Source organism: Stegastes partitus, unplaced genomic scaffold (assembly GCF_000690725.1).
Source record: "Stegastes partitus isolate 25-593 unplaced genomic scaffold, Stegastes_partitus-1.0.2 Scaffold360, whole genome shotgun sequence".
Lineage (NCBI taxonomy): Eukaryota > Metazoa > Chordata > Actinopteri > Pomacentridae > Stegastes > Stegastes partitus.
Genome location: NW_007578091.1, coordinates 244475 through 263934, shown reverse-complemented (window position 1 = coordinate 263934; position 19460 = coordinate 244475). Strand labels below are relative to the sequence as shown.

General features: G+C 42.3%; 1 protein-coding gene across 1 annotated transcript in view; it reads left to right on the top strand.

Moving 5' to 3' along the window:
- Positions 1-310: 310 nt before the first annotated feature.
- The window catches only part of utp20 (UTP20 small subunit processome component), a 35239-nt gene continuing 16089 nt past the window's right edge, over positions 311-19460 (top strand). The window contains exons 1-36 of the mRNA XM_008284471.1: positions 311-476; positions 2052-2132; positions 2226-2292; positions 2940-3072; positions 3157-3345; positions 4195-4276; positions 4369-4506; positions 5776-5931; positions 6027-6182; positions 6275-6409; positions 6493-6570; positions 6659-6837; positions 7729-7875; positions 7979-8067; positions 8968-9073; positions 9152-9302; positions 9883-9945; positions 10030-10197; positions 10342-10418; positions 10855-10934; positions 11043-11292; positions 11738-11917; positions 12176-12266; positions 13173-13258; positions 13889-14014; positions 15001-15167; positions 15570-15778; positions 16186-16329; positions 16419-16498; positions 17479-17714; positions 17825-17969; positions 18090-18177; positions 18403-18546; positions 18814-18867; positions 18949-19101; positions 19192-19347. Of these exons, the coding sequence (XP_008282693.1) occupies positions 426-476; positions 2052-2132; positions 2226-2292; positions 2940-3072; positions 3157-3345; positions 4195-4276; positions 4369-4506; positions 5776-5931; positions 6027-6182; positions 6275-6409; positions 6493-6570; positions 6659-6837; positions 7729-7875; positions 7979-8067; positions 8968-9073; positions 9152-9302; positions 9883-9945; positions 10030-10197; positions 10342-10418; positions 10855-10934; positions 11043-11292; positions 11738-11917; positions 12176-12266; positions 13173-13258; positions 13889-14014; positions 15001-15167; positions 15570-15778; positions 16186-16329; positions 16419-16498; positions 17479-17714; positions 17825-17969; positions 18090-18177; positions 18403-18546; positions 18814-18867; positions 18949-19101; positions 19192-19347 (4635 nt within the window). The 5' untranslated portion in view covers positions 311-425. The remainder of the gene's footprint in view (positions 477-2051; positions 2133-2225; positions 2293-2939; positions 3073-3156; positions 3346-4194; positions 4277-4368; positions 4507-5775; positions 5932-6026; positions 6183-6274; positions 6410-6492; positions 6571-6658; positions 6838-7728; positions 7876-7978; positions 8068-8967; positions 9074-9151; positions 9303-9882; positions 9946-10029; positions 10198-10341; positions 10419-10854; positions 10935-11042; positions 11293-11737; positions 11918-12175; positions 12267-13172; positions 13259-13888; positions 14015-15000; positions 15168-15569; positions 15779-16185; positions 16330-16418; positions 16499-17478; positions 17715-17824; positions 17970-18089; positions 18178-18402; positions 18547-18813; positions 18868-18948; positions 19102-19191; positions 19348-19460) is intronic.

Here is a 19460-nt window from a genome sequence, read left to right as displayed (position 1 = left end):
AAATTTGCTTTAAGGAACCAAAATAGCTTAAAAATAAGCCTTGGCTAAATGGGAAAGTTTATCTTAGCCTAAAAGTAAGTCAGACTAACTGAAATGATCCTTGGTTATTCGACAAAACTCATTTTATGGCCCTGAAATAGCCTAAAACATCCTCCTCGGAGCCTGAAACCAACCCGGAAGTGACGGGACGTTACTTCTCTTCTTCTTCGCTGCTCTTTGTACCAACACGCGGAGACTTTTTCCCGTCATGCTTTGCTCAACATGGCGGCGTCCTGCAGTCGGCGTGTGTGTAAACAGTTGTAGCATCGGCTAAAAGAAAAAAAAAAGAAAAGAACAAACAAACAAATCGTAGTTTTCATGAATTATTTAAATCGCGCATCGATCTTTGGTTCTTTCTTCTTCTGTTGTCAAACGACGAGGCCAAGATGAAGATTAAATCCAAGTCTTCGTATCACAGATCTGAGAACACATTCAGGGTGAGTGCAAAACCCAACAGCGTGATGCTTATAAAAGACTGCAAAAGATGTAGTAGACTTAAAAAAAACTGTTTCCTATTGTCAAGGATTGCGATCCCAGAAGCAGCCACTGACAAAGAGCACTGGCTGAAGCAATAGAAAAGACTCTGTGATAAGAAATGCTGTGATTAGGTGTTTAAATATGAAGTGGTTGCTTCAACATTGCAATGAATTAAAGGTGATCTCGTTTAACCATTGAATTAAAGATGAGAGAAGGGGTGAAAATGTCAAGAGAGCAAGAAACAGGGCATGTCTGGACAGGTCTGATGAGGTTACTGTTTCAAAAGCAGCTGATGATTCCTCCTGTTATCAACAGATGTGTTACCAAATAAGACATCAAGATGCTACGCTAATGACAAACTCATCAGGTGTATGGCTTAAAGTTGAAGCGTCTATTAGAAATGTGTAACCAGGTGTATGTGCTCAGTATATTGTATAATGGAAGTATGTGCGTGGAGCGGAGAGTTGTGTGTGACTTCAGAGCAAAGGGAGAGACAACAGTATGAAAAGGCATGACAAAGAGACTTAAGATGGAGATGGCGAAGTTCTTCACGGGACATCATTAGAGCTGAACACTCCTCCACCGATTGGGTCTGCAAATTCTATTCAAGAGGAGAAGCAGAACCCCGTTCTTTGTTTTCTGCATGAAGAAGTGTTCGTTTCATTCCCCAAATGGATGCAAAAGAACTGCAGATCTGATCGGAGTCAGGATGTCTCATCTCCCCCTGATTCAGGAAGGTTCTGTCCAGGGATCAGGACTCTGTACTGGGTTGCTGCATCACTGGAAGAGGACTCCTCCAGGCTCAGATCTAAACAGGGCTGAGTTGGCCAGCATAGGCCTCGCTGTCCGGCTCACTCCCTCCCTAAATTACTTGTTAGTCTCCTAATTCAGAAAAGCTCAGTTTTATCGTTTTTATCTGAAATAATCAATTTTTAATCCATCCATCCATTATCTATACGCCGTGTAATCCTCACTAGGGTCATGGGGGGCTGGAGTCTATCCCAGCTGAAATTTTATTGCATTTTTCACAGTATCTGATGGTAGTAAAAAGTTAATTAATTGTGCACACAAGATGTTTTTAATTGTTCTTAAAGGTTATTCCTAAATAGTATTTCTAGACATATCCCAGGGGTTAGTTTTAGCAAACCTCTAAACTTTAACCAAGTGCTCGATCCATTTAAGAGGAAAGCTGCCATCAACAAGCGTGTCTGGTAGATTTGACTACTGAGGCTACTTGGTTGGGTCAACTATCAGAAGAAGTGGGGTAGACGTTTGGATTAAGGCAGTTGGAAGCTAGACGCGTTTCCTCGACACCAGCTTAAGCAGTTTTACAGAATCCTATGAGATCAAGGGTCTGTAGGGAGGTAGAACCCGAGAAACGAAGAGCTGGACCAGTGGCCAAGTGTAGCATCACTCTAACCGTCTTTATTAAACTGATAAATGGTGTCCAAGTCCACAAAAGCCGAAAACACATCAGCTAAAGTGAGCATCTAACCTGAAGCAGATTTTAAAATCCTTTAACTTATTTCTTTCAGTTTCTCACTTTTGCTGAAAGGCTCGCCAACGTCAACATCGATGTCATCCATCGGATTGACAGAACCGGAGCTTACGCTGAGGTTTGTGCAGACAGTAAACGAGATAATTAAACTCACTTTAATGTCTGTTTACCTGTGATTGGTGATGATTTGTTTTAATTTTTCCCTCTGCAGGAAGTAGAAACATATTTCTCCGAAGGACTCACGAAATGGAGAGACCTCAACTTGACCGAGCATTTCAGTGCGTATACAGCAACAATTAATCATTTCCAGTTTAAGAGGCTGCAATTTGGGACATATTTCACAAATTCATGCCGTCCTCCTGGTGTTAAAGTCGCACTTTTGATGATATCTCATGTTTTAAAGATCCCATATGGTGAAAATCTTTTTTTCTTCTTCTTGTTATTGTTTTACGATTCAAAAAGAGCAACTGCCTCCACCAGTATTATTCACTTTTTTTAAACTTTAAAATGTCTCAGCCACAAAAAAAAAAACACACCAAATGTTCCGTTGTTGGATGTAAGAGTGAACACCAGAGTCTTCATGCACTCCCAGCATGTGAGGAACTGGTGGAATAAATCATCTTTGTGGTATTTTGAGCTAAAAAAAACATTAGGATTACATATGAAACTTTCATTAATCTGCTGAAAAAGGGGCAAAACATGGGATCTTTAAGTCTATTATGCAGAGAATTTAGCAGTTATTTTGCAGAACAAGTCAAATATTTGTCAGGAAACGAGCAGTTAGATATTTTCTTTCAAGTATAAGAAAAGTGCTGCACAGTTTGTTGTTTTATCACCTTGCAGTAACCAACATATTGGAAACTTCTCCACGACTAAACCTGATTTATGTTTGCAGTTCGTGTAAATCTGACGTCTTTCTTTGCAGCTACTTTTCTGAAAGAGGTGTCCAACAAGAGCCAGTCGTTCAACATGCTGGTGTTCCATCAGAAGTCCATCGTGGAAAGTCTGAAAACACACTTGGCGGTCAGGGACAGTCTGGCCTACCAGCCGCTGCTGGAGTGAGTGTTTCACAAATTGCCAAGAAACTTTAAAACTATAAGTGAAATTAGACTCTAATTCCACGCTTGTATTCCTTCCTGCAGCCTGGTGGTGCAGCTGGCCAGAGACCTGCAGACCGACTTCTACCCTCACTTCCCCGACTTCTTCGTTCTGATCACCTCGCTGCTGGAAACGAAGGACACGGAGCTGCTGGAGTGGTCCTTCACCTGCCTCTCTTATCTATACAAGTACCTGTGGAGGCTCATGGTGAAGGACATGAGCAACATCTACAGGTGAGGCGAGCGAGGGATGGGTGGTGTCTTCTCCTGCACTTCTATGGGAACAGCACAACCGTGGCTAGAAGGAGAGAGGACTCAGAAATGTCCTCAGTGAAGTGTGACACAGTTAATCATAAAAAAGAAGAAATTAAATGTGAACAGGTGTTGCCAATACTGAGAAGAAAGATGCCTCGATGTTTTGTAGATATTCCCTTCATTTTGTTTCCAGACTTGTCTCCTGTCTGCTTTCTGTAAACACTGCCTGAAGTTCAGCTGAAAAGTCCCTGAATTTTAGTTGTGTGACTGCTGGTCACAGCTTAGTCAGTCATGGCTTCCCAGTTGCAGCGAGGAGCGAAGAATTATTTGTTTTTCTTGCAATTTTGTTTGTGGTTATTATTTATTTTTGCAGAATTTTTTAAAATGAGACTGAAGTGATTTTGATTAAATATAATTTTAAGCTTAGATTATTTTTGCAGTGAAATGGAAGCTCACAGATGAGGGCAGGTAGTTCATGAAGAGGCAGGAAAGACAAATCTGATGATTCTTTGCATTTCAGCAGTTTCTTACTGTGATATATGTTGTAATTTTTCATCTTAAGATAAGCTTTTCACACCGGCCTGTGGGTTTTGTGCAGGTTAACCAGAACAAGAATATTTTTGGACACCATCTTCAAATTCAGTCCAAAAAGCTGATAGATGGAAATAAAATTAAGTTTGGTGACAACAAGAGGTAGCACCTGTGGAAGTTACCTGTTTTTTTTATAGTGTATGTTTTCTAATTCCATTGGGAGGAAATGTTTAACTCTCTGTTCCCTGCAGACTGCATCCAAGTGACATGTTTTCTTGACCTCTTTCTCGCCCACAGTTTGTACAGCACGCTGTTGGCACACAAGAAGGAGCACATCCGCAAGTTTGCAGCAGAGAGCTTCTCTTTCTTGATGAGAAAGGTGAGTGACTAACTTACACTCGTTCATTCCTTTGTATATTTGGTTGTCTTCTATGATGTGCTGATGTCTCTTTTTTTTTTTTTGTCCCACAGGTTCCAGATTTTGACGCCCTCCTGAATCACGTGTTCTCAGACCTGGAGGAGCATCCCGACAAGGTGGAGGGAGCGGGTCAGCTGCTGTTCGAGATGTGCAAAGGAGTCCGAAACATGTTCCATTCCTGTGCTGCAACCGTAAGTCACAGACCTTATGTTGGGTTTGAACAGTTTTAGTTGTTGCTTGTATGGCTTGGTGTTAAACAGTAGTAACGTAAAACTTTGTCACGTGTAGCTGTAGAATCATATGATGTGTGATCAAAACTGTACATGATTGAAATTTGGCCGCCGTCCCCTTCAGTGTAGTCGCCTTGTGCAACGACACACTGCTCTCAGTGCTCCTGCCACTTTTGAAATATCTGGAAGGCCTATTCTGACCACTTGCAGGTGCGCATTTCACATTTCTGTGAACCAAAAACCAAACTGCAGTGTAGAAAAAACACAGATGATTCTCAAGTATCGGTGTTGAGCATCGTCACTAATGGTGAGAGTTGGGTTTGTAGCTGCAACCAGCACACCAAACTGAAGTCTTGAGTAGAAGAGCCCTGCGAGACAGAAGAAGACGAGATAGGTCGACAACGTTCCCATCATTTTGTTCAACATTCAGCGGGTTGTGTAGCTTGAATTCGTCACTCAGGATCAATGTGTCAGTTCAGGGTTCTACTGTAACATGCTGAGGCATCCGACAGAGGAGATACGGTGCAAACACACACCCTGTCACAGTGTAGTTTGGCTGCACCAACACAATCGGCACGCTTCACCTGCCCTACTTGTCAGATATGACTATCTGTGATCTGTTCCCCAAAATGAAATTCAAGTGTGAAGGCCGCCTTTAAACACTCTGGAGGAGATCCAGCGCTCAGTACAGCTGGTCCAAACGTGCAGGAGCACTGGGAGCAGTGTGTCGCTGCACAAGAAGACTGCTTAGAATAGGATAGCAGCCATATTTAAATTAGATATTTGCTTTTTGTACTCACAGATTCAGCATCAGACACCGAAAACTTTGTCCTCGACAATAGTTTACGAGGCATCAGTTTCAGTATCGTGTAATATTTCAATTTCTGGTGCAATTTTTTATTGTCATGAGCAATATGACTTTAATCCTTCAGCATCATTTCCAGTTTTACTTCCTATATTTCTATGCTAGTTTTATTTTAGCTTAGTTATTTTTATTTTTTTTTACCAGTGTGTCAAACTGTTCTACTGCATTTATTCTGATGTAATTGGATTTTTTTTATGAGCAATATCAGGCACAAGAATTTCCCTCAGGATCAATAAAGTTCTATCTCATCTCATCTTATCTTATCTTATCTTATCTTATCTTATCTTATCTTATCTTATCTTGTCTTGTCTTGTCTTGTCTTGTCTTGTCTTGTCTTATCTGTTTCTCTGCACCAATCTTTCCAGGCTTTTCCTGTTGCTTTGCGTAAGCTCGGTCCCACAACCAGCCGGGGAGTCTCCCTGCCGTGGGACAGTGTCCGGGACGCCCTGGATCACATGGCCCAGGCTGCCTCCGGTCATGTTGACCGAGAACACTTTCTAGTTTTGTGGGAGTCCCTTCAGGTGCGACTGGACGCTGTACCTTTCTAGTCCTTAGTCAAAAATCATTCCCAGATTGTTAGAACTGAATGTCTGACCGGTGCTTCCCTGCGTTACAGGTCAGTGTGACTGAGATCTTGGCCGTCGTGGAGGCGAAGAAGGGTGAAGATGCAGATGTGGCAGCGGAGCAGCTGGAGAGGCTGCTGTTCGTCCTCCACACTCTGGTGTCGCACAAGGACGGAGCCAAGATCACCAAGCCTGAAGCCGTCTGCCAGGTCAGTGAGGAACACTTAGTTTGTGAGATCTTTAATCACACCTGAAAGCCTGAAGTTAAAATAAAATCCGTTCTGTGGTTTCGTGCCTTCAGACGGTGCTGAAGCTGATTCAGAGCTCGTCTCTGTCGGCCTCCTGCTGCCGACTCCTTCTCCAGATCACCTCGTCTCTGCTGCTCGGGGAGAACATCAGCCTGCCCACAGCTCTCCTGCAGGACACTGTCCAGAAGGTGTGTTGAAGCAAACAGAGGAAATGAAATGAAAACGCTGCCTGTAGCTCGTGTACAGACTCTCTGACTCTCTTCTCCTTCAGGTGTTTAACAGCACAATCGAGCAGGATCTGAAACTGGAGTTCACCAAAGAGATGTTCACCATGAAGCAGTTTGAACAGGTGGGTTCACATTAGAGGGATCTATCTGGTGTTTTTATCTCCTTCTGCGTCTCCTCGACTGACCTCTTTCCCCTCGACTCCCCTCCAGCTCTTCCTGCCCAGCCTGCTGCGCTTCACCGCCGGGTTGTTCGCCCGTGGAGACGCCCTGAGTCGCCACAGCAGCCTGGAAGCTCTGGTCAGTCTGATCCTCGCCAAAGCTCCGCCTCCCACAGACGGCTCCATGGCCTTTGAAACCTACCCGCTGCTCTTCACCGGACAGACCACAGGGTGAGATACCGCAGGAAACCTCAAGTTGTTTAACAGTTAACAAAGTCTGGGGGTAAATCTTTGTTTCATCCTCTGAATCCGATCATTTAAAATGCATGTTATTTTTACGAAATCGGCAAAATTACACTATTTATCAGAGCCAGAAGCTGAAATAATTGTCGTATTTGCACTTTTTCTGACTGTCCTGGAGCTAATCATGTGTCACTTTTGGTTTTGTTAATAGGATAAACCAAATCCAAGTGATATTTCATCAAAAATCGCTTTATTTTACATGCTTAATTTTTTAAAAAATGCCAAAAATAAACCATTCATACTTACTAGATCCCACAAAAAGACAATTAGTGAAGACATTAGTGACTCAGCTCTGACCAACAGTCACACGATTAAAATTCAGAAACTTTTTGGGTTGAACTGCAGGCTGTGTTTACATCAAGCAAATGGTAGAGAAGTCTGGAAACTAATTTAAAACACAAGTAATAAAACATTTATGCTATGTAGAGTGACCATTTTTCTCAATATTGATGACATAAAACACACTTGATCAATGAAATAAATGCAGCGTGGCTCAAAAACGGTGCACAGAGGAGCAAGTTGTCGGAAGATTCATTCAGCATGGTGAAATATTGTGTTGTTTTTTTCATTTTTTATGATTTATGGCTTTCAAATTTTGATATACAGCACAAAACACACATTTGAGTTCCCTCTCCTTCTAGTCCTGGTTGTTCTGTTTCCATAGAGATGCACGACTTCATATTGCAGCAAAAAATGAGCAAACAAGGACCAAATACACAACAGGAGTATAAAAAAAAAACACATAAAGCTTGGGGTTCAGAGGGTTAAATGTTATCGTGTGATTTTTCCATGAGGTGAAAGTGTTTTCTTGTCCAGCAGAGCGTCGAGCGGTAAAGAGGCGACACCGGAACAAGCTGCGGTACCGGAGCTGGTTCTGTCGCTGATCAAACTTCCCGAGCAGCAGAATGAGTCCGTGGCTGACCTGTCGCTGCCGTGGGCCGCACTGGTGCTGCTGCCTCACCTCAGGTATCGACTCACAGAGGATTGTTAGAGATTCTATAAACAGGTCACGTCACAAAATTAAATTCATTCTCCTGAACGTTAGCGTAACTATTCTCCTGTTTTTCAGGCCTCTGCCTCCAGCTGATGTCGTTCCCACCGTGACAGATTTCTTAAACCACCTCCTGTGTGAGATCCAGGCAGAGAACCTGGGGAAAGGTTTGAGATTTCTTCTTTTGTTTACATTTGTAATGTCCACGTTGTGTGAAAAGTTTCAGAAGCACAAGTGGCAGCGTGTCGGATTTGGTGCAGTTTAATGGAGCTCCATGGATAAATTGATTCGTTTGTCAAAAGACAGAAAATAATAATAATTAATCAGGGATCAAATCAGTCACACAAGATTTTGTTTGGCTGAAATTGGGGTGAGCATGATCTTACAAAGTAAACGAGTCTGTGTTGCCTTATTTTAAAAGAATTTAAGAAATATTCAGTTATTTTCAGACCATTTGTTAAACAGAAATACTAATAGTAATAATAATGATATACTTTATTTCTGTAGCATCGAATAGAAACATTAATTTTAAAACTTTGTCTTAAATTTTTATTTGTTTTAAAACATTCAAATATACATAGCTTCAGAAAGCAGCAATAAAACATTAACATGAGAAAATAAAACATGAATAAAAACAGCGAAAGTGATAAAAACCTGTTGGATTTTAAACGCTTTCAGGACTTTTTTTTTGTTCTTGATTGTTATCATTTTGACTCAAACCTCTTTTTGTTGGCACCAGAAATTCCTCAATGCAGGAAAAACCATCGTCTGAATGATTAGATAGAGTTTTAGTCGTGGCTTTAAATCCAAGCCAGTCTGTAATTCTTTGACTGGAGTTAAACCAAAAGTTTGTGCAACTCTAATGTAGTCACTGAAACGTGAGCATGATGTGTTGAACGTGTCTGCTTTTGCTGTTTGATCACATTCAATATGTAAACTAAATGTAAATGCCTCAGATGAAGTCCCTTAAATCTGTAAATCTTTTACTGATAGAGTTGACTTTGAATTGTGATTAGAGGTTCGCTGTGTTTGACACTGAAGCCTTTTTTCTCTTCTCGACCCTCCAGCTGCTCTGTTCGTAGCCAGACAGGCTCTGAGCTGCCTCCTCTCTCTGGACAGCTCTGCTCAGCTGCTGTCGCTGGTCACCGTGGACAAAGTCAACTCAATCCTACAGTAAGTGTAAACCATCCCTGCGTCGGTCGATCCCTCCCGTTGCACCTCCTCTAAACGTCTTCTTTGTTGTTGTTGCAGAAAGTTCCCCACAAACCTGTCAGCTCTGCTGCTGGCAGACCTGTACTACACCCGGCTGTCGCTCAGTGGCGTTTCAGAGCATCTTTCCCACAATGCTTTGCTGGAGCTCTACCAGATGCTGCACGCCAACCTGTCTTCCAATAGTTCTAAGGTTTGTCTCCAATCGTGCAAACAGGGTTGATTTTAAAAAGGTCACCTAAATATATAGTTAGCATTTTTCATTATCCTCTGCTGGCAGGTTTGAGAGGCTTGTTATCTTTAGGAAATCACCAAAATTGCATAATTTATAAGAGTGAAACTGTGAAAACAGAAAGAACTGTAGGATTTTCAACTTTACAACTCTCTCGTACTTCTAATCTGTAACCTGCGATTCTGTCGGAAAGCAAAATCATTTTATTCTACATGCCTTACTTTAAAAAACTGGCATAAATAAACTATTTACTCTAAAAAGATTCTGAAAAAAAGCAAAAAATTCTGCACTTCTTTATGCAACCAGGAAGTTATCAGTGACTCAGCTGGGACCAACAGTCACGTGATGAAAAATCAAAGACTTTTCAGATGAACTGCAGGCTGTGTAACGCCAAGCAGAGAGGAGACAATGACGGAAACGATTCCAGAATGCAAATAGTTAAATATTTATTGTATCTGCAGTTACCATTTTTAGTGCTAGTAACACTTTGGAAAATGCTGTACAGAAATGTTTTTGATAAGTTCATTGTTTTCCCGCTCAGATCCGCCTGCTGACTCTCAGGATCTTCTCTCAATTTGAGGCTGAGCTTCCTCCGCCGACGGAGGTACGACCGTCTGTCCACCTGCAGATTCTCGTCATTTAACTAAAAGAGACAAACTGCTGTATTAATATGTGCTGCTCGGTCCAGGGTGAGGAGAGCGTGGAGGTGCAGCCGGTGTTTGCGGTTTGCCTCCAGGCCGAGCTGGTGCCGGCTTCGGTTCAGGACTACAGGGACAAACTGCTTCACCTCCGCAAGCTGAGGCACGATTTGGTGCCGCGAAGTCTTCCGCGAGGACCGCCGGGCGCCTTCCAGCAGGTACAGAGAGGATTTATGTTCTGCTCATGTAGAAGAAAGAACATATTCTGGTGTTATGTTCTTTAAAGTGTCTGTTTTCTCACTGGCACTTATAACTGGTTGCTTTTAGGGGAATATCACAGATTGTGTCTTGTTTTCCTGCAGGTGCCCCTCCGTTACCTCATCGCGATGCTGTTTGTCAACTTCAGGCCGCTGTGGGACGCAGTCATCGAGCTTCTTGTGTGAGTTTAAAGGAATCTGTTTGAATTTATTTAGCAGTGATTAAAGCTGGAGTAGGCAGTGTTTTATAGGCATTATTGGTCAAGAATCCCATCATAATGTTTCAGAATATTATTATTCAAGTGGTCTTAGAGGAAACTAGACTTCTGCACCAACTCTTAACTGTTGATCTTTATGCAGATGAGCACAAGATTTTAAATTTTTTTACGCAATCTGATCAATATAAGCAGTTTATTTGTGGCATTTTTTTAAATGAAGCATGTAAAATGAAGTGGTTTTGATGAATTATGGCTACTTTAGGCTTAGATTTGTAATGTTTTACCAACAAAACAGTACGTTACAGGTGATTACTTTAAGTGCTGTTGGAGGTTGGAGTCATACTGAGGTGTTTATGGAGTGTGTTTAGCTTAAACAAGCTTCCTTCTTTCCTCCGAACAGGACTCATGCCAGAGGGATGGACAGCAAGGACTTCTGGAGGGTTTACTACGAACAGCTAGAGATGGTGGCAGGTCTGGCTGGTAAGGCTTCATGCTCGGCCGGAGGATTCTGGTGCAACTTATGAGTGACAGGTATTGGTATTTGTAAAAGAAATGTTGAAAGCAGATTTTACTTTCTGCGTTTCATAGAAAAGGAACTGCAAGAGGACGACGAAGACGATGCCGACGATGAAGAGTCGCGCGAGCCGGGCTGTGATGTCATTGAAAGCGGCGACGTCGGGGTTCTGTTCTTGGAGCAGCTCAAGTCGACCTCCGACCCCAACGAGAGGACGGACTTCCCGAACTTCCGCGGCCTGCTGTGGCGAGCCATGGCCCTGTTCCCCGACCGGGTGGAGCCTCGCAGCCGCGAACTGAGCCCCCTGCTGCTCAGGTTCATCCGGTCAGTGTCGCACCAATTGGTCTGATGGACCCGTTTTCTAAAAGTTTGCAAGCATCAGATCTTGATTTCAAGTTTTACGTTTTTTTTTTTATTTGAAAAGAGACAATGCACACCAATGCTTCGAACTCCCAAACCCTGCCGGGGATTCAAAAGGCATGTTGTTTTAAAAAAGAAAATGCCCAAATTACATAATTTATCATTTCTACAAACTGTAAAAATAGAAAGAATTGATGAATTTTCAACTTTATCCTCAAGCTACTCATCTGTGACTTGCTGTTTAATTAAATTCACTTTATTCTACATGTGTCATTTTAAAAAATTGCCAAAAATAAACATATTTACACTACAGATAAAAGGCACTTTTAACATGAATATAAACAACAGTATCATCAGCATACATGGAGATATCACACTGTCCGCTCACTGATGGTTGTCTTGTTGGCAGGAATGAGTTTTATCCCGCCGACCTGCTGGTGGCGCCGACTCAGGACCTGAGGAAGAAGAGCAGCGCTGCACCAGAGGAGTCGGAGATGACTGTGGATGGCGACGAGGAGGAAGAGGAGCAGGAGGCCGAGGAGGGAGGCCGGCAGCAGAGGAAGACGCTTCCGAGGAAGGTTGCTGCCAAGTAAGACTTCAGGTTTAATTGTCTTCAAAGTGTGTTAGCAGTCGCTTTTCACAGTTTTTCCCCAATTAGGACCTTGTTAGGTTAAAAACTGGTTAGCGTTTTTACTAATATGCCTGAATGAACAAAGGATACATTCAGAATATTGTGCTTGATATGTTCCTTTGTTACGTAATGCTAGTGTTCACTGTGCTGTAAACAGAAGAATGCATTGCACATGCTCGTCCTACGTTTTCACTGAGCTTGTCTTTTGTCTCCCAGGCAGCTTATTACCCATCTGAAGGTGTTTGCCAAGTTCACCAACCCTCGTGCTCTGTACCTCGAGGGCAGCCTCAGTGAGCTCTACAACCAGGTAGCTTCGTCTTTAAAGAAACTAACAAGAGAGCTGCAAAGTCATTGTCTTTTTTTTTCGTCTAATTACCGTACTTTTTGCAGAATTGTTTGTCTTAAGCAAGTTCTGGCTGTTGTTTTTACCCACTGTGGGCACATTTTCACTGTTTTTGTGCAGCTACAACGTACAGCATTGCTGTTTATTCCAAAAAACAAATGCAGCCAACATTGGAAAGAACAGTCTCTCTGCATAGACATACATAGACTCTACATATTTTACTACTTACGATTTTTATTGGATCCCTTTGTTTCCATCCTTGTCTTTCATCTGTTCTCTTCTTTAAAACACTTGGAGTCAACATGTGCAACATTTTTCTAAGGCGTTACTAATAACAGTAAGATGGTGAGTCCACATGTTATAGATATTTTCTTAATTACAAGTTAAATTAGTTACCATACTTCGCTCTTGTCTGTTAACGCAGCCTGCAGTTCCGCCAAAAAGCTTCAGAATTTTTGTTGCGTGACTTTTGGTTGCAGCTGAGTCACTAATGACTTCATCTTTACACCGAGAAGTGCAGAATTTTTTTGTTTTTGACAGAATCTTGTTAAAGCAAACAGGTGATTTTTGTCAAATATTTGAATGTGACTTGTAGAATAAAGTGGTTTTAATGAAACATCACGATTTTTAGAACAACATGTGGCAGATAGTTAGTTCAAAGACCATCGGAAAGTTAAAAATCCGACAGCTTTTCCAGTTTTTACAGTTTCTCACTCTGATAAATGATCACATTTAGGCAATTTTCAAAGACAACATGCCTTTAAAACTGAGTTTTGTGGTTCAGGGGGTTAATTTCAAGAGTCTTTTAAACTTTTAACCAGTAGAAATGATAAATTTCTCCTCCTCTCTGCCTTTGTTTTGTTTTTTTAGTTGCTGTGCCATCAGGACCAGCAGATTCAGCGAGTGGCGTTGGAGTGTCTTCTCACATACAAAGACCCCAACATTGTACCATACAAGTAAGAAAACCGCCTGAGTCACCTTAAAAGACGGAGAGGAAAGCAACAAAAACCAGCGATGTTCCTCTGGCAGCAGCAACCTGCAGCCTTTTCTCTCTTCCTCAGAGGGTTTATTGTGAGCTCGTGTGATAATTTCGTCGTCTCATCATCGGCCGTCTACGGTTACAGACGGAGGAATGCAAACTGCTGACATTATGCCCTCCGCTGTCTGTTATCAAGCGATCCTTTTACCTCACATTCGGCCGGCCCGCGGACAGATGTGCGGTTCCGGGGAAGTTTTCTGTTACAGATGGTCGCATGTGTGGAGCTTTGTTCGGGATCGGGCTGTAACACTGACCTGCTATCAGGGCGGTGACAGAAATCCGTGTACCCACTCGTGTTATCCTGCATTTTTTTGTGTATTCTGTGCATCAGTCATTTCAGGTTGATGTTTTAAGAGCTCACCAGATGAAAAATATCCAACTTCGGCTCATTTACACACTTTTTTCTGTTGATCCATGAAGACACACAACATGGACTTTCACATTCTGTTGATGTGTTTACAGCTAGAAAATCCTGCTGATGTGTTTTCTAATAAGACATGAACCCACTACAAGCCCCCGTAATCCTCGTCTGTGTGTCTGTATTCAGGGAGAATCTGGAGAGGCTGCTCGAGGACAAAAACTTCAAAGAGGAAATCGTCCATTTCAACATTTCAGAGGAAACGGGAGTCGTTGATGCTTCCCACAGAGCCAGACTCATCCCGCTGCTCATGAGGTACATGGTTGTGTGTGTTGGAAAACACTTTAGCCTTAAAGAAATTATACTTTCTGAAACTGTTACCGCTCTGTTTGTTTAAAAAAAATAAAAAATCTAGAGTCAACAGTTGATTAGCTGTCAGTGCTGGAAGTGGCCAAGTCTTGGCTCAAAAATCGCGACATTTCATCAAAATTACTTCATTTAAAAATTTGTCGCAAATGAAGAGTTTGGTCAAACAAGATTCTGTAAAAAACAAAAAATTCTGTGCTCCTCGACGCAACCGTGAAACCTTAATCCACTCAGCTGCGACCAACAGTCGCGTTACAAAAATTCAGGGACTTTTTGGGCTGAACTGCAGGCTGTGTTTGCACAGAGCAGATTGGAGACGAGTATGGAATCAAGTTTGAAATGTAGATAGTAAAGTAAGTCGGATTAACTTGCAATGGTAAAGATTCTCTGTGCAACATTCAGCCGGTCTGTCTATAAGCACGGGGAGGACAGTTTCAATGGGAGGGACTCACATGCAGCAACATTCATTCATCATGATTTTAACAGAATGGTTTGCAGAGTATCTTTATGGGAATATAAAAAAAAGATGCCTTTAGGTTACATATTGATGGTTCATTGATTCTTTTTTTAAATCTATATTAAAACAGCAGCTGGGTTTACAAAAGAAAAATGTGCTTTTATATGCAGTCTGTCTCCTACACTGAAACTGATATTATTTTTCTATGAAGAATGTTTTTTATGCTTCATTCAGCATTCATGTAGTAATTTACAAAGAAGCAGCCTTGTCCTCTGCTGCTGGCTGCTTCACACGATTTTCTTACACATGGTATTTATTGGAAAATGCCATATTTTTAAGTTCTTTGTTCCTGTTTCTTAATCTTTTTTGGATTTAAAAAAATATAAATGTACCCTAATTTCCCTATTTTTCTGCATCATAATAAGATAAATTTGGCAGAATGAAGTGACCATCCCTGTGTTTTCTGCCTTTGCAACAGGATCCTGTACGGACGTCTGCGCACCAAAGCCGGCAGCAAGTTCCAGGGGAAGGCGAGCGCCGGCGTCCGGTCCTCCATCATCCTCCGTTTCCTGGCAGGTTGTCAGGCTGAAGAGCTGGGAATGTTCATCGACCTGCTGCTGGAGCCCGTCTGCCACCACAGCCAAGGTAGGAAGCACCTGGGGTGGAGAACGACAGACTTTCTGAGACACAACACTTGAGCTAAAGCTACTAATCATATGCTTTTTTTTCCTTTTTTTTTTACTGTTGTGACTCTGGCTGTTTGTTTGCACATGTTGTTAAGCTGCAGAATCTATTTGAGAACATTTGAAGAGCCTAAAACTTTTCCACAGAACAAATGTGAAGATTTTTTTTTGTGTTTTACTTTATTAAAAACCAAATCATTTAAAAATTCTGATGCACATCTTCCTAACAAGTGTATTTACATATTAAAGGTTCCTCCTCACTCTTATGTCTGTTGCACTACAGCAGAATAAAACAATCCAGTGCTCTTCTCAGACGAGGGAATGTAGAAGTTTAATCCACCTTTTCCTCTGCCTGTGTCCTCAGGCTCGTGTCTGGCTGCCGTGCAGAGAGCGGTGGCAGAGACGGACCTCGGCGCCGTCCTGCCGTTGGGCCGCCAGCACAGTCTGCTGAACATCATCAACGTGGTGATCCAGAAGCTGGGCCACCTCATCCACACGTACCTGCCCAAAGTGCTGCAGATCCTGCTGTGTGTCACCGCCTCTGTGTCCAGCATCCTGGAGAAAAGGGACCAGGTAACCACGGTCACTCTTTCAGCATGGAAACTGGTTTCACAATAATTTTAGATCAACATTTTCATTAATTGCATTAAGATTTTTTCCTTTCTGGACTGTATATTTTTAACTCTCTGAACTCCAAACATGTTTTAAGACATTCTATCTTTGAAAAATCACAAAAGTTGCACCATTTATCAGAGCCAGAAGCTGTAAGAACAGGATAAATCATCACATTTTCAACATTTAAGTAATCATTTAGCAAATCTGAGCGTAAAACCATAACATCAAAATCACTTTATTCTACACGTTTCATTTAAAAATTTGCCAAAAATGAACCAGTTATCAGAGCCAAAAGCTGTAAGAACAGGATAAATCATCACATTTTCAACATTTCAGAGCAACATGTGCACTCTCTTGTTTTCCAGCTGCGACCCGGTTGCATCAGTCCTCTGAAGAACCTGAGGAGACTCGGTATCCTGAGGATCCAGGAATTCTTCAACGGCTTCGACTACTACAACTTCACCCCGGATGAGATCGACGCCGTGTTCCAGGGTGTCGTCTGGCCTCAGGTACATGCTGCAAATGATTTTTAGTGTCTGTTGTAATTGCTTTCTTTGTCCAAAGTTTACCTCTAAGTCTAAATGTCTTCTATGTGCAGGTGTGTCGCCTCCCCTCAGAGAGCCCCTACTCTCCCACCCCTCTGCTGAAACTCATCCACGTGTGGTGCAAAGATTCCAGGTCAGCATCGGTTTTATTTCCATCACATGGTTCATCAGTTTATTCAGTTTTGTCCTTCCATCATTGTTAAGCAGAATGTGTCGCCGTTATTCATCCAAAGTGAGTTTAGTCCTCTGAATTCCAGGCAGCTTCTGGCTGTTTTTATTTACTCTTGTCTCATTTTTGCTCACTGTGAACTCATCTTTCACTGCAGTAAAAAAAATCCTGCACTTTTATGGAAACAGCACAGCCATGACTAGAGTGAGAGAGAACTCTAAAGGTCTTTTGCAGAGTATCATAAAGTTGTAATGGTATAAAAAAAAAAAATAAAAAAGTAAAATGGAAGCTGAATTTCTTAAAATATTTAATTCCTACAAATTTTAAAAACCCTACGTCAACATTTTTCCAAGTTCCCACAGGTCTTACCAATACTAGAAAAACATCCCATTAATCTTTGTACTATAGATAGTTCACCACAGTGATGTTTTTAATTAGTTTCCATACAGCCTGCAGTTCAGCCCAGTAAATGAATAGTTCTTGAATTTTTGTCATGTGACTGTTGGCAGCACCTGAGTCAGTAATGACTTCAAGGTTGCCTTAAGGCCTGTAGAATTGTTTGTTTTTTACAGAATGGGGTTTTTGCAAATTGTTAATTTTTGGTGAATTTTTTAAATGAGACACACAGAATAAAGTTGCTTTAACATAATATTGTGATTTTAACGTTAGATTTAGTTAATTTTCCTGAAAAAAACGAAAGTCACACATGAGTAGTTCAAGAAACATTGGAAAGTTAAAAATCTGATCATTTTTTCTGTTTTTGCAGTTTCCAGTTCTAAAAAATAATCTAATTTGGGCAGTTTTGCTCATAATAACAAGCCTTTTAAGTCTGCCAGCAGGTTTTGGAGTTCAGAGGGAATTAAGATGAGATCAAACTTTATCTATGCAAAAGTAAATTCTTTAAATTAAAGGACATACAATTTAGTTTTCCCTCTCTGTCTCAGGTTCTTCCCCCTCTTAGCCAAACAGAGACCTGACCACCCAGAGTGCGACGTCCTCCTGAACGTCTTCGCCCTCCTCTCGGCCAAGAACGCAGCCCCGGCAACCATCGCCATGGTGATGGACATCGTCGAGTCCCTAGCAACAGCCGAGGACTTTGTCGCCTCGGAGGCCGAGACGGAGCTCAGCGTCAACGGCAGCGTGTTCCAGCAGCCTCAGGAGGGCGCTCTCGTCGCTGCAGGTCAGCACACCGACTCCTGACTGATTTCACATTTCCAGGGTCGTCATTGCAGTCAGTCAAAAGGTAAACGTTTTGTCGTTTCTCCTCGTTTCTCCTCGTTTCTCCTCCAGACTCTCTGACTGTGGGCTCCAGAGTGCTGCTGCCTCACGTCTCCACATTGCTGAGGTACTTCAGCGGAGTCGTACGCAACACGGAGAGACTCAAGAAGAAGAAGTTCAGGGTTCAGGTTGCCAAAGAGCTCAACATCCTCTCCAAGTGAGTTCACAGACTGTTGGGACTAAAGGAGATGCAGGATAGTTCACTCTTCAGTCTATCCGAGGTGTGTTTACAGTTAAGCTAATGTTTGGATTCGTCTCTTCTCTTTCTCGCGGTCAGGGTCAGTCGGTTTGTGAGCGACAAGGAGCAGAGTTCGGTGCTCATCAGCCTGCTGCTTCCTTATCTCCAGAAAGGCAACAACCCTCAGGTTCGTCTTTCACACAACCATACAAAGCATTTAAGTGCTTTCATAGTAATTAAATGTTCCATCAGAACTGCTTTCAAGGTTGTACGCACCATCTCAAAGTGTCTCTGCTGAATAAAATATTAGCTATAAATGTAGTTGTGAGGGGATCTCAGTCCTCTAATTCTGGATTTTTAAAAGTGTCTGCTTGGAAATCTCAAGTCAAGGCAAACCTTGTGTTTGTTTCAGGAGACGGAGCTCGACATCCTGGCCACCATCCAGAACCTGCTGGGACAGTGTTTGCAGGCGTCAGCCTTCCTGCGACCGCTCGGCAAACTCTTCTCCGTCATCCACAACAAGCTGCCCAGGCAGGCCCTCAGCACCGTCTTCCAGGTACAGCAGAGGACTCGTGCGTGCTGGGATTTGTACATTTTGTGGCTCTGAACCCCAAAAATCTGTTGGAATCTTGTTTTGAAATCTCACCAAAATGTGACCGTTTATCAGAGCCAGAAACAAGTAGAATCGTCACATTTGGGGCTTTCCTACGGTCCTTGAACTGCTCATTTTGGGTGAACACTGTAACCGGGTAGTCAAGCTACAAACACACTCACTTTGTCTGTAAACAAACTAATATTTTTGAAAATGCTGCTGTACTTTCAGACTCTGTCAGATCTGGATCCTTCGCTCAAGTACATCACTGATTCGACAACAACGGTGAGTTCATTTCCTCCATTCACATTCAATATTACCCCTAGATTTACCTTCAACCACTGATCAGGATCATCTCCTTTCCAGCTTAACGCTTTTGACAGTCGACACTTGGACGAGATCCACTTCGACGTGCGTCTGACGGCTTTCCAACACGCCACCCGGCGAATCAAAGACATGCAGACTCTGGACCTGGACTACATCAACATCCTCATACACAACTGCTTCCACACGTATGAGGTGAGTAGATGCACAGAATTCTGCCTGAACCAGCCTCAGATGATTTTATTGCAAGTTTTATTAATTTCTTTGCTTTCTGTCGTGATGCAGATCGGTGACATGTCGCTGGCAGACAACGCCACCTTGTGTCTGTCCGCTGTCATAACGCAGCTGGCGGCGGTCGGCGCAGGAGAACAGATCTACAAGGACGTGATACAGCACAACATCCTGGACGCTGTGCTCAAAGGGCTCCGCAACAAGACAGAGGTACAAATACACTCACAGTTTACACCACTACTAAAAAGTATTCACCTCCATTTGAAATTTAGTCTTTTTATTGCTTTTCTAACATGGAATTGTGGCCATTTTAACTTAAAAAT